The sequence below is a fragment of the Geospiza fortis genome, unplaced genomic scaffold (assembly GCF_000277835.1).
Source record: "Geospiza fortis unplaced genomic scaffold, GeoFor_1.0 scaffold88, whole genome shotgun sequence".
NCBI lineage: Eukaryota > Metazoa > Chordata > Aves > Passeriformes > Thraupidae > Geospiza > Geospiza fortis.
This window is the reverse complement of record NW_005054434.1, coordinates 1,733,723-1,747,384: the sequence shown is the minus strand read 5'-3', so window position 1 is coordinate 1,747,384 and position 13,662 is coordinate 1,733,723. Positions and strand designations below refer to the sequence as shown.

General features: G+C 37.7%; 1 protein-coding gene across 1 annotated transcript in view; it reads right to left on the bottom strand.

Annotated features, from left to right (window-relative positions):
- The window catches only part of KIF16B (kinesin family member 16B), a 128,879-nt gene that overhangs the window by 98,463 nt on the left and 16,754 nt on the right, over positions 1 to 13,662 (bottom strand). Inside the window, exons 10-12 of the mRNA XM_031061958.1 lie at positions 11,829 to 12,004; positions 9,931 to 9,996; positions 5,114 to 5,173 (exon numbers count right to left, since the gene is read on the bottom strand). Coding sequence (XP_030917818.1) covers positions 5,114 to 5,173; positions 9,931 to 9,996; positions 11,829 to 12,004 — 302 coding nt within the window. The remainder of the gene's footprint in view (positions 1 to 5,113; positions 5,174 to 9,930; positions 9,997 to 11,828; positions 12,005 to 13,662) is intronic.

Sequence of the window (13,662 nt, the reverse complement as noted above, 5' to 3'; positions counted from 1 at the left end):
GTGGTTTAAAGATTACCTGTCTATGAAAATAAATGTAGACAAATGTAACATTTATATAGAACACAACAAACTGCTGTTGACAGAGTTCACTATGGTATGCAAGCCCCCATGGAGAGCAAATTGTTAAAATAAAATTTATTTGCTTGTGTCACCCTAATCTACACCTTGTAATGACCAACACAGCTGCTCTGAGTTTTGGTCTCCCACTGTCTTTACTGCAGAGAGCCAAGATTCCTAAAGAATCTGGGACAAAGACAGTTTCATCAACTGCCTTTAACCTAAAAGTGGAATATAAGGTATATTCATACACTCAAATATCATCCTATGAGAGTGCAGTTCATACAGGCTGATCCTTTGGGAGAAACAGTTTTTAGGATACATTTCTTCTTCTTTCAGGAGTTTCCACTGATTTCAATTTAGACCACCTTCCTGGCACAAGATAATTAATAGGAAAGCAGAACAAATGCCCAGGAGGAATTGTTGAACAAACGGCATCTGAGCTGTAAAAAGGATTTCAAAAGCAACCCATTCTGATTCCCTTTCATTTGAAAACCACCTACAAGCTCTAGTGATGCATTAAAGCCAAGCATGGCCTGAATAATCTGCAAATGCAGGGCCCCATTTGGAAGGAGGAGGAGGGCAGTGAAATATTTGGCAATATGGATACTACTAGACACTGGAGGGTCTCTTTTAAAATGCACAGCCTTATCAACCAAACTGTTCAATCCTGGCTTAATCAGTAATTGGTGAGCTCAGAAACTGTAGCCCCCAGTTGTGCTTCTCTTATGGCCCAGCTGGTGACAAGTGGAAAAAAGTGTTTAAAATTGAAACAAAAACCAATCAGTAGCATTAGGCATCTCTTGATCACAACTTCCTAGCAGAAACTGAAAGTTAAAAGTGCTCAGTCCACCACAAAGGCACCACAAGCAGCTATAGCATCTGCAAGATAAAAAGGAGATTTCTTCATCGGATGGACACAGGTGGCAGAAAGACTTGAAAGCAGACAATTATTCCTTTTGAAATCTACTTTTGACTGCTGCACTTAGCATTCCTCAGGTAGCTGGGACCCTTTCAATTCTGCTTCTGTTAGGAAAAGAGCTACAGTAGATAAGTAGCATCAGTTCCCAGTTCAGTACCTTTTTCATGCTCTGACAATATCAAGCCAAGGCTGAGACAAACTTAAGGAAAGTAATAATCATCACTTAATAATGGTATCTGTTCAGTCATAGAGCATGAAAAGGTAAAACAAATTGTATTTGGATAATCTCTGTCCAACCTCAAATTCCAAAGGAGAAATCTTCTGACCAGAATAGATGATGTTTTAACTACAACCACTGCTAGTAACTGCTACACTTGGGAAATAAATACATAATACACAAGGCCAGGTGTAATAAAACAAATCCTAATAAAATTGAGAGCTAAGCTGGATATTACTCATCACTGCTCACAAGGCAGGTGCTGTGGGTAAATAATGTAAAAGGAGCAAGAACAGTAAACACTCCCTTGTTATCAGACAACCTTCTTAAAAAAGATTTAAAAAAACAAACTTATTAAATTTTCATGTACTGAAACTCAGTTATAAATCTACAGAAGTGATTAATCAAGAGAAAAATGTTAAAAGAAGCAGTTATAAATAGAAACTGCATATCATTGCCACTGGTGTTTCCAGTGCAATACCCAGTGAAGCAATTAGCAGAAGTGGCCTGGTGAAGACCTCTATGTCCAAAAACCTGTTTGCCTTCTCACCTGTATTACCTGAGAAAATAAAAGACACTGCCTCTCTCAGAAACTGATCTTCTACATCTCAAAATACCAAGGATACAAATTTAAGAAAATAAATATGTCTTAAAGGCTATAGCTAAATTTCTCAAACACTCTAGATATACTGTCAGTCGAAAAAGAGGGTTGAAAAATGCACTGAAAAATAAGTGCAGTAAATCTTAATGTACATAATCCCTTTGCAGTGCATTAAGCTGTGGATTGTTGTTTAGAAGTGTTTTTGTCAGAACAGTTACTCAGGTTCTTCAGGACTTGCTCCTAAAGCAATGTTTTGGCATTCTCATAAACTTACTTTAGTGGATGCAAACAGCAATGAAATTCAAGATATTGCAAATCATTTTCCCTTAAAATATCTGAATTAAATCCAAATTAAGCATGCAGAAGAATTTGATTATTGTATCTGCAGTGACATCTAGTGCAAGAAATCAAAACCACAGTTAAACAGGCTTTAGAGAAAAGATGCTATTTTCATTTATTGAGTTGATTACTGACCAAGATAAACAAGAATAATTAACATCATCATTCTCAAAACTTTTATAATATCTTTTCCTCTACACAGCACTCACAAGCCAGCTGAAGGAAATTCTATGAAACATAATATGTTAACAAGAGACTACTTAATGTGAACGTGCATTTTTCTTTTCCATACAAATCCAGTTTGATAAATGAACATATAATACATAATTGCTGGAGGACAAACAATTGTTGAGAAAGCCAACATCCCTAGGAACAGAGCTGCTACTCTATTTATTCTATGAACTTTTCTAACTGAAAACAAAGCAGCAACATGTGACTTAAATTCTTTCTGCCAGCTTCATAGCTGCGCAATCCTGTGTTAATTTTGCAGAGATTTTTAAACCTCTTAAAAATTCAAGCAGATGACATAGCTTTTAGAGAGGAAACAAAAACTGGAAGCATGCAGTAAGAGTTTTCTAATACAAACAGATGATAAAAAGTTATAAAATATCTAATAAGGTTTCTTCAAGTCGAAGTACAGATGTAATTCTCCCTTTAGAAATAGACCAATATGCTTCAAACACTGCCAACAACAGAGATTATAACCAAAATGCAACACCAATATGCCTAACTAACAACAAGTTTACAAAAATTATTCACTTACTGAAACAGAAAAAACTTAGAAACAATTCCTGCCAAACATACAAATAAACACACATGCCAAAACTGTAAATGGTTTAAATGCAGCATCATGTAAACATTGTTTTATATACAGATGCACACCATTTTTTTCATTTGACCTGTAAATAGAACCAGTCTTAGAACCTGTTCTCCACAGGCACGTGAGGAGAGGTCTTTAAAACTCACATGCACTTCTAAAGGGCAGGATTAAAGCCTATTTACTTTTTAGAAGTCCTAGAGTTTGTTCTTCAGAAGCCCAAGAGCTTCTACAACTCCTCTACCCTGCTGCCATCAAAAGTGGAAGTAGACAGGAGAATTTTAGGTGAAAGCAGAAGGTGCTAATTGACAGCACTTCTCACCTGAGGAGTGAGCTTGTTAAAGCAAAGATATGAAAGATTGAAGAAAACAAATGCTCATCAAAGGGCAACACACTGGGGTAGAACACAACACAGATGAGAAGAGGAAAAGCAGACAAGTGGGTCACAGTTAATAGGGAGTAACAACAAGGCATAAAACAGCAAAATGGTGATGTATGCCCAGCGTTTCAGGCAGAAGAACTGAGACAACAGTGTTTTAATACCCTTCAGCAAATGTGGTTTAAAGATTACCTGTCTATGAAAATAAATGTAGACAAATGTAACATTTATATAGAACACAACAAACTGCTGTTGACAGAGTTCACTACGGTATGCAAGCCACCATGGAAAGCAAATTGTTAAAATAAAATTTATTTGCTTGTGTCACCCTAATCTACACCTTGTAATGACCAACACAGCTGCTCTGAGTTTTGGTCTCCCACTGTCTTTACTGCAGAGAGCCAAGATTCCTAAAGAATCTGGGACAAAGAAAGTTTAATCAACTGCCTTTAACCTAAAAGTGGAATATAAGGTATATTCATACACTCAAATATCATCCTATGAGAGTGCAGTTCATACAGAAGCTGCAAGAATCATGCTGAAAAAGCTCAGTACTAGAAAATCAGAAATTACAGTTTCTGTGTTTAAGTTCTTTAGATTCAAGTATTTAACAAATGCAGCTTTCTCTTGTTTATATGTATTGTTCAGTTGACCCTTCCTCTGATTCTATAATTTATGTGCATGAATCGGTGCATTTCCAACATAGAGCTTCCAAAACTTCCCACATGCAACATAATGTTCACTTCCACAACTGACCAAAATTCACAAATGCTTCATGTGACAATGGACTTCCTAATCCACATGTGAATAAAGACAATTAACCAAGTTTCATGTATGTATAGATGCTTCAAAACAACAAAATAATATAAAGATGTAGCCAAAACATCTCTGATGAAGACGCAATTGGTAATTCCCAGTTCAGTATCTAAATAGACATTGAACAGTCCATTCTGTCATGCCGACTGCTAAGTAGTTACCAACCCTGCTCCATTCTCTCTGCTGTATGTGCTTTACTTTTATTTTTAAGCACAGAGCCATTCAACTCATGTGGAAGTCAGATCAAAGACAGTGGTGATTTGAAGAGAAAAATTTAAGAAACCAAAAAGCGATACAAGAAAAATCAAGTTTGAGATCAGCGATACAGAGAATTAAAAAATTACTTCTAAATGCTTGCTTGAATTGCATTACAAACAAGTTGTGTTCAGCAAATCCTGAAAGCTTAAGCCTAATTTTCAAAATTTTTATTTAACAGAATAAAACATTTGGCAACAAAAATATTAGTTCGCATGTTAAAAAACAAATTGTGAGAATTATTCCTCTGTGTATGTGTGCATGCACCCATGTGCTTGTACAAACACATGGAATCATCAAATAGCCTGTTAAACTATAACCTCAGACTGCCACCTCAATCATGGACCAAATAGCAATATAAAATCTCACCAGGACAATGGAAAATCCTTATATACTGTGCACTACATCCACTGAGATACCCAATGTAAGATAGGAAGTGATTATTCGCAGGTCTTGTTGATACCACACAAATACCAAGGATATGAGGGATCCAATAGTCCCTGGCCCAGAGTTTCTGCATTTTTAATTCAATAAAACTATTCCGCAATTTAAAGATTTGTTAGAGAGAAACTGTTTTGCACTGTGGGGTCACTATGGTGAATAACACAAGGAGCTGAGCCAAAGAAGATGACTTAGAAAAATAACTTTTTTTAAGGAAAATACTAAGGCTAGATCAAATGCCAAGAGGAAAATTTATTTATTTGCCTTACCTTCAGAATATCTTGAGTTTCATTCCACTTGTTAGTCCACTCTTTGGTCAGTTCTTGTACCTATGAAAGAAAACAAAATTTGAAGAAAATCACATCTCTTTCAAAGTTCTTGAAAAATGCATTCTCAAAGAAGTACTAAGTATTTGTGTAATTCTTTGTGAAGTTTAATACTTCAGCATATAGAACAGCACTGATACTCCTGCAATAATTGCCATATCTACAATACTTCTCCCTCAAAACCCAAAATTCTTATTTGCACTGTCAGATGAAAGGAAAGGCTGGGATAATTACTTCAAATAATTATCTACCTTCAAACAGTTTCATAAAGTGCTTTAATCCTACAAAGTTTACTGCCACAGACTGATCCTTGGCTACAACAGGACAGCTCCTTTCCCATGGCACAGGCAGGCATGGTAAGGCAAAAATGCCCTGTAGAGGATGGCATGCAGAGGAAGAGCCAGACCAGCAGGCTCCAGGAGCAAACCAGAGCAAAATCTGCTGCAGTTTAGAAACCACTCACTTCATTGTCATCAGCACAGAAGTGAGAAGATGCTTGCAAAGGCATTACAGACAGGGAGAGTGCTGGGTATAAAATCATTTCAGTTGGAAAACACCTTAAGATCAAGTCCAACTGTTAACCCAGCACTGCCAAGCCACTGCTGAACCCATCCCTCTGAAGTGCCACATTTATAGGTCTTTTAAATATCTCTGGAGATGGCGAATCAATCACTTCCCTGGGCAGCTTTTTCCAATGTTTGACAACCTTTCCATTAAGGAATTTTTCCTAATATCCAATCTAAACCTCCCCTGAAGCAACCTGAGGCCATTTCCTTTAGTCCTATTGCCTTTTACCTGGGAGAAAACTGAGCCCCATCTGGCTACAGCCTCCTTATAGGTAGTTGTAGAAAGTGAGGTTACCCCTGAGCCTCCCTTTTTCCCGGTTAAACAACCACTCCCTCCCTCACACTTGTGCTTCAGATACTTCCCCAACTCTCACTGTCCTTCTCTGGACTCACTCCAGCACCTGAGTGTCCTTTTTGAAATGAGGGGACCAGAACTGAACGCAGCACTCAAGGTGTGGCACTCGAGGTGTGGCCCCAGCAGTGCCAAGTACAGAGGAAGAATCACTTCCCTGCTCCTGCTGACCACACTGTTGCTGACACAGGCCAGGTGCCACTGGCTTTCTTGGCTCCCTGGGCAGTTGCTCACTCATGTTTAGCTGCTGTCAACCAGCACCCCCAGGTGCTTTTCCACTGGGCATATTTCAGTTCCTTTTCCTCCAGGCTGTGGTGCTGCCTGGTGTTGTGAGCCAAGGGCAGGACTGTCAGAACCCAGGAAATTCCTCTGGCTGCTCTAGAGGACTCGAGACCCTGCCAAGGGGCTCAGAGACCCTGGCACAGAACCCAAGACCCCTACGCCTTTGATTTAGCCCTTGGAAAAAACAATTACCAACCATCATATGAAGAATTACAAGTCAAGAAAGTTTAAGTAGAATAACAGTTTGTCACAGGGTGAAAAATAGATTTTTGAAGTTTTTAGAATGGGGGCTCGGGGTCCCAAGATGGAGCAATTTGGGTGTGCCCTGTCCTTTTTCCTTCTTCTTCCTAACCTCCATCTCCTGGGTGATGGTGGCGCTTTTGGATTGGTTTAGAGTAGAAACTTACTGTCTAACATAGGTGATAGGTATTGGGAAGTTATTGTAAATAATGTACACGTAGTTTTTAGTATAAAAAGATAACACCGCCCCAGGGGCAGCAGTGTGCCTCAACCCAACCTGCCAGACAGACCGACAGCGAGTCAGAGAAAGAATGTTAGAGATAAGAAACAATAAACAACCTTGAGAACAAGAATAGAAGAGTTCTGACTCCTTCTTCGACTGCTGGGCTGGAAAAAGAGACTTTTAATGCATCTCAGGGTCACTGTGACGAGCAGAGACCCTGAGACAGGACCTGGCACTTCACCTTACTGAACCCAATGCCATTGGTCCCTGTTCACCAACCCAGCCTGGCCAGACCCCTCTGCAGAGCCTTCCTACCCTCCAGCAGATCTACACCCACACACCTTAGTGTCATCTGCAACCTGACTGAGGCTGTACTTGTTCCCCTTGTGCAGATCATCAATGGTATTAAAGAGGACTAGCCCAAATACTGAGCCCTGGGCAACACCACTGGTGACTGGCTGCCAAATGCATTTAACTCAACCATTTTTCTCAGTTCAGCCATCCAGATTTTTTTCTGAAACAATGCACCTGTGCAAGCCATGAACAGACAGTTCCACCAAGAGAATGCCGTGGGAGATAGCATCAAAGGCTTTCCTAAAGTCCAGGTAATATTCACAGCCTTTTCCTCATCCACAAACCAGGTCATCCTCTCATAGAAAGAGATGATGTTTGTCACATTCACATTTTCTGAAAAATCCCTTCGCCCAGGATTTTTCTCCTGGGAAGCTGAGAAGCCTCAGAGAAAAAGGAAAACAAATTCTTATCTCATTTGCTTCTCCTGTGTTGTGCTCACATGTGGAATGTGTTTGGAGATAGTTTCATTGGATTTCTGGTGTGAGTTGTTTTGACTCAATGGCCAATTGGAGCCAAGATGTGTCAGGACTCTGGAAAGAGTCACGAGTTTTCATTATTATCTTTTTAGCCTTCTGTAAGTATCCTTTCTGTATCCTTTAGTATAGTTTAGTATAGTATTCTTTAATATAATATAGTATCATAAAATAATAAATTAGCCTTCTGAGAGCATGGAGTCAGATTCCCTCCTGCCACAAGGGTCCCAGCAAATACAGTCATGTTGGTCAAGCAGGATCAGCCTTTCCTGAACCCATGCTGATGGGGCCTGATTCCCCTGGCTGTCCTGTACATGCTGGGTGACTGGACTCAAGATGACCCACTCCATGACCTTGCCCCAGACTGAGATCAGAATGCTCAGGATTTGTCCTTCCTTTCCTGATCAAGCAGTGCTCCACCTCTTTAGGTAACTTTCATATAACACCATTGCACAAAGAGAAGTCTTCGATGCAATTGCTCCAAATATCTCCCCATTTGCCACCTGCAGCTATTTTTTTTTTGTCTTCGCAGATCAGCTCCAAATCAATCCATGACATCTACAGAAACTTCTCTCACCTCTACCTGCATCTCAAGATTTTCAACAAAGCAAGCACACATTTCAATGCATTACTATAATTCCTAGTGCTACTAAGTGGAACATTAAAGCAAAATAAATTTCAAAAGATTAAAGAAAAACATGAAGGAAGTCTATCACAGCTCTATTCACCACACCAGAACAATTTGTATTGCTCAGAAACACTTCATTTCAGTTTTAATTAAATCTTTTAAATGAAATGTTTTTAAATTAAACTGCTCCAAATTATTCTTATATAAGGAAAATCAACTCATTAAAGAAAGTCACCATATACTTGTCAAGCAATATAAATATGGTGATAAAGTCTTTAAATCTATACAAACAAATTAGCTATTGCACTCATTCAATTATAAAAAAGCTACAACCACTGCAACATCTACCAAGAATTTTCAGTAATTATGTCTGTTGTAATTATCATGAATAGTAATCACATAACCTTTTAACAAGGCTGACAAAGGTAATAAAATACACTTGATAAACACCCCAAACAGCAGGGCCAACACTTCTGAGCACGATAAGCAATGGTTACTGTCAGAACATGAATAACATATTCTAATTAGCTTATAGTCAGCAATTTACATTACTGTGCTACTCTTAGATAAAAGCTTTTTGATTGCACTCAAAAAGACTAAGGATATAAACAAAACAGGATTCTCAAAGCAAGATTCAAATTTTCTAATCCTAAAGGCTGAAGCAGTACCAGCGTAAACCTGGCTATTTAAACCAGCTAAGGAGCTAGTTTTTCTTAAGGCATCATATCGACGTATGATTGGCATCTTTTTGGCAGTTTTCAGAACTAAATATCTGCTGCCATGTAGCTGAATAATTTCAAATATTTTCCTCTTGCCTCTTCCAAAGTATGACTTTTACTCTTTTTTCTGAACCAATTTGCAACAGCTTTCAAAGCAAGCTAATACGCAGGAAATAATTAACACAGAACGATACAATAAAGAATGAAAGACTGATAGTCAGAGAAATGATAGTACCATTATATCTAGATTCTTCTGGATGCTGTGAGTTATCCAAACTGTCTGGAAATTTTTCCAGCCTCTACATTTGGCTGGATTATTGAAAAAACTTGGTGAGAATCAAACTGTGAAGTACACTAAGACCTAAGACCCTCCTCCAAAAAGATAACTAATTAGACACTTTATATATTTGTACACACCAGATTTAAATACTGAAATTTTCTAAAAATCTACCCCACACCACAAGTTATAAATTACTTCAAAGCATAGAAGAGGTGACCATTCTCACCATAATCTTTTGCTGTTTTTTCTACCCTGAATATTTTATTACTGTGATTACTTGCTACTTATTACTGAGATTTAGTGGCTTTTCCCTGTCTAGTCTATTTACAAACATACTTTTTTAGTAAGGCAAGCTGGTCGGGGAACAAGTCTTTTCATTTCATTTTCATAAACAGAACTGCTACATAAATATAAAAGATGTATTTTGTTCTTAGTTACAACGTCATATTAGTAGGATAACAAAATTACTAATTCACACACCTACTTGGTTTTTTTCAAAGCACCAAGGCAATGCTGCTGGTCAGAAAAAACTTAGTTGTGCATTAAAAAAAAATCCTGAAAATTACAAGTACTCCTGCATCCAGACCACCCACCTTTCCTTTCCTTTGATGTTTAAAAACTGCTTTACAAAATTTTAACTCACCCTTGCTTCATTCTGTTGAAGCTTTTCTTCCATACTTAAAGCTGTTGGAGAATCCAAGAGCGCAATCTAAAACCATGAAGAGTAAACATCAATTCAAAAAGAAAACAGTCACAACTTCTGGGGGAACCAAATGAAATTGAATTGTTCGACTTTTCTGAGTTCTTAGCATAAACTTCCTTGAAGTTTAATATATATCATTTTACCTTGAAATACTGTAAACAGAATCATCAAAATCCTGTCAAAGCAGGTATTTCAAATTGGCTTGAAAGTACTATTTTCACTCATTCATACACATGGTCACACACAGAGAAACCAGACACATTTATAACAGGTAACTCCTAATACAGCTTTCTTTATATTTTAAAAAACATGAAAATTTATTATGCATGAATAGTTATCCATTTTGCTTTAATACTATGTATACTGCTTTATCTTTAATAACTGTATCTTAACATAACTGGCCTTAGAAGAGGAAAATGACTAAAGAACAAAAACACACAGGCAGTACTCATTGTATATGACCTTCTACATTGAAGCCAGCACCACATTTTGGTAAACAGTATCTTCAGACCCACAGAAGCATTTGCAATACAGTGTTCTAGTGATACAAAGGAAAACAGGAAATAACTTACACAGAGATTTATACCACTGTGCATATGTAATACACCACCTGCTGTTTTACCAACCATCACAAATTCAATAAACTTAAGCTTAAGTTCTCTGTCTCCCACACAGCCATCTACCACATCCTACCACTGAACCAGATTTATTTTGCAATAACCACTATTTTACAGCTTGAAACAATGTCAAAGCATTCAAACTTCAAGGGGGTCCAAGTTACATCTACTTTGCTAACTCTAAATCAAATGACATTTTGAAAATAATTCATTTCCCCCTCCTAAAGAATATGAAAAAACCACAAGTAATTCAACCCCGTAAAGAGTTTTTTAACTGTTTGTAACAAAGCAGAGCTCTCTGCTCCAAACATCCACAATAGCCATTTCTGCTTCCATCCCCTTTTTCAGCAATTTTTTTATAGCATGAAATCCAGCTGAAGTCCTTCTCTTCTACTAACAATGGTCCATGCTGAACTGACATTTCACATCGCACAGACCTTCTAAAACAGAATTACACAGTTCTAGAAACAAATCTGAAGTAGTACTTCAGATACTTCCAAACTATATTCACTCAAGTATGAAACCTAGCAGATCTGAAGGACATTATGCAGAAGAGACAACTGGCCTGAACCAATAGGATATTCTTTATTGTTACTCTGGTTTCACCACCCTGGGAACACAGGAGAAACCAAACTTAATTAAACCTGTGCAGTGACTGTTTCCAGCAGATCATACTGACCAAGGAAGAAAGAGAATCATGCAAAAGTGAAGCAGAGCATTTTTGTTCTCTTTCTGAAAATATTTTTTTACATATTTAGAATGTTATGTGCCTTCTAATGTACTGCACAACCAAACCAAATAAAATGTATTGTTTAAATCCATTCATACTCTACATTTTCATATTTATGCATCTCGAATCCTTTAAACCTTCTTTTAAGATACTACACAAAGTACATCAGGACATTCAGGACAGACCCAGAAGGTATGTTCCTGCTCAGGCTCCTTATGCTGTGTTGACTACCTGTTCCACAGCACACTACAATCCAGCTCAGATTATATTATGAGAAACCTAAAAGCTTTGGGAAGACAATTTTTCCCCCCTTAAGTTAAAAAGAGGCAATCTGCTGGCCATATGGAAAATGATTCCATCAGGAAACTAATATTCATTCGTAGCCTCATCGAGCTTGTTTACTCAAATCAATATAATGAAAGATAATTACGTTCTAGAAATAGATGTTATAACTCAAGGAAAATTACACATCAATTCCAAGTCAAGCTAACCTGATTCCCTTGAGCAAGCAGGGCTTTCAGTCGGGCTATTTCAGCTCTCAGCTCACGGATCAGTTTGACGTTGGGATCCTCATTAATTGTGGGCTTGTTGATGATGTTTTTGGCTCTATTTGCATAGCGAAGCGTACTCAAAGTTTCTCCATAATTGACATCAGCAGGTGAAATAGCTAAGGATATGAAATCAGAAGCAGTTTATCCAGCACCATATGTTGCATTTACTGAAGTTAGTTTAGGTTTTAAAAGTCAGATAAATTTAATGTGGGTGAAGAGACAGAAATATATCATAATGGATACAATTTGTTCCAACTCTTCACCAATTTCATGTCACTATAACTTTGCATAAGTAAACACTATATGAGATAAGTGTCTTAGGATAATCAGGTCTAACAACCAAGTGTTGCAAAGAAATCTTGCTGTCAATCTATTTAACATTTACATTTCCCTGGTAAACATAAATGTCCTATATGAATACTTGACAGGTTTTCTTGCAATTTTGTACAAGATCAGTTGAGAAAAAGTGAATATTTTTAAAGTATCAATGTAACCATTGAAAATAAAAGACATTCCAGGTAAAACACAGTAGGGAAATTAAACAGCATTAAAACACAAAATAACCAGACAGGAGAACCAAAACAAGAGAAGAGCTTCTATAATTTACAAACCTAGCTGTCCTCCTGAGCTGCAGGCATCTGGCAGCACACAGAACTGTCAACTATCTGATGCGTCAAGAGAAATCAGTATTATTTTTCAAGCAACCTAACCAGGAAAAACAATGCAATTTAAATGCAAGTGCCAATGTTATCCTTCCCTTAATTTTCTTAACAATATATATGAAGTTCCAAATTAAAAAGATAATTAAGGCATCCAAATAGATGTGTAGAAACACAGAAGAAAAAAACCATCCAGAAATCTTAATAATCAAACTGAACCAGAGATCCAGAGAATCAAACAATGAAATTACCTGAAAAATTAATTAAGCAACTAAAATAATCTGTCCTTTCTCATTCTCTCAAAAACAGTATTTTCTTTTTGTGGTAGAGACTCTCTGAGCTACAGGAGATGCACTTTGAAACAACCTATAATTCCCCTAGTTCACATTCTCCCTTCCCTGTTTTATCTACTGTTTCCTCCCCACTACTCAGTAATTCTTTTTCTCGAAGGATGTTACAATATGTTACAGAAATATGACAAATCATAATCAGACACATTTTTCTACAGCCTTTCCTACAGTTTAAAGTGATCTTCCTGCATTTTTTGTGCTTACTTATAGAAAAGGCAGGACAAATGTATGTGGGCATCTTGCTGGGCTGTTAGGGAATTCTACCACATTACCAGTGGAGTTACTGCTGAAGAAAAGATCAACCAGCAGGGCTCTGCCTAGCAGAAGCATCACTAATAGATGAGGAAGTAGCTGAGAAAGAAGCTGGGTACAGTAGTCATTAGTATAAGAACTGAAAGCTCACTGTGTTTCTAAAACTTCTCTTCCCAATCCCTCTGTCAAAAAAAAAAAAGCCCAAGAACGTGGAACTGCAAGAAAGCAGCAAGAAGAAAGCTGCCAGCACAGCTTTACTTAAAGAGCCAGAAAACCAAAGCAGAGTCTGGTCCACAATCATCTACGGGCACTACTATGATTCTCCTGAGGAAAACAAATGACACGGATTCCAAAAACATCTCCAAAATCCTACAACAAAGGAACTGCTACCCAGAGAATCTGACTGGTTCTGAAGAACCAGAACCTGATCTGATACATTTTATTCCCTCAATTCTGCTATCCCACATTCCCAAAAGGGGAGTGCACCAGTTAAGACCACATTTCACTTGAGCA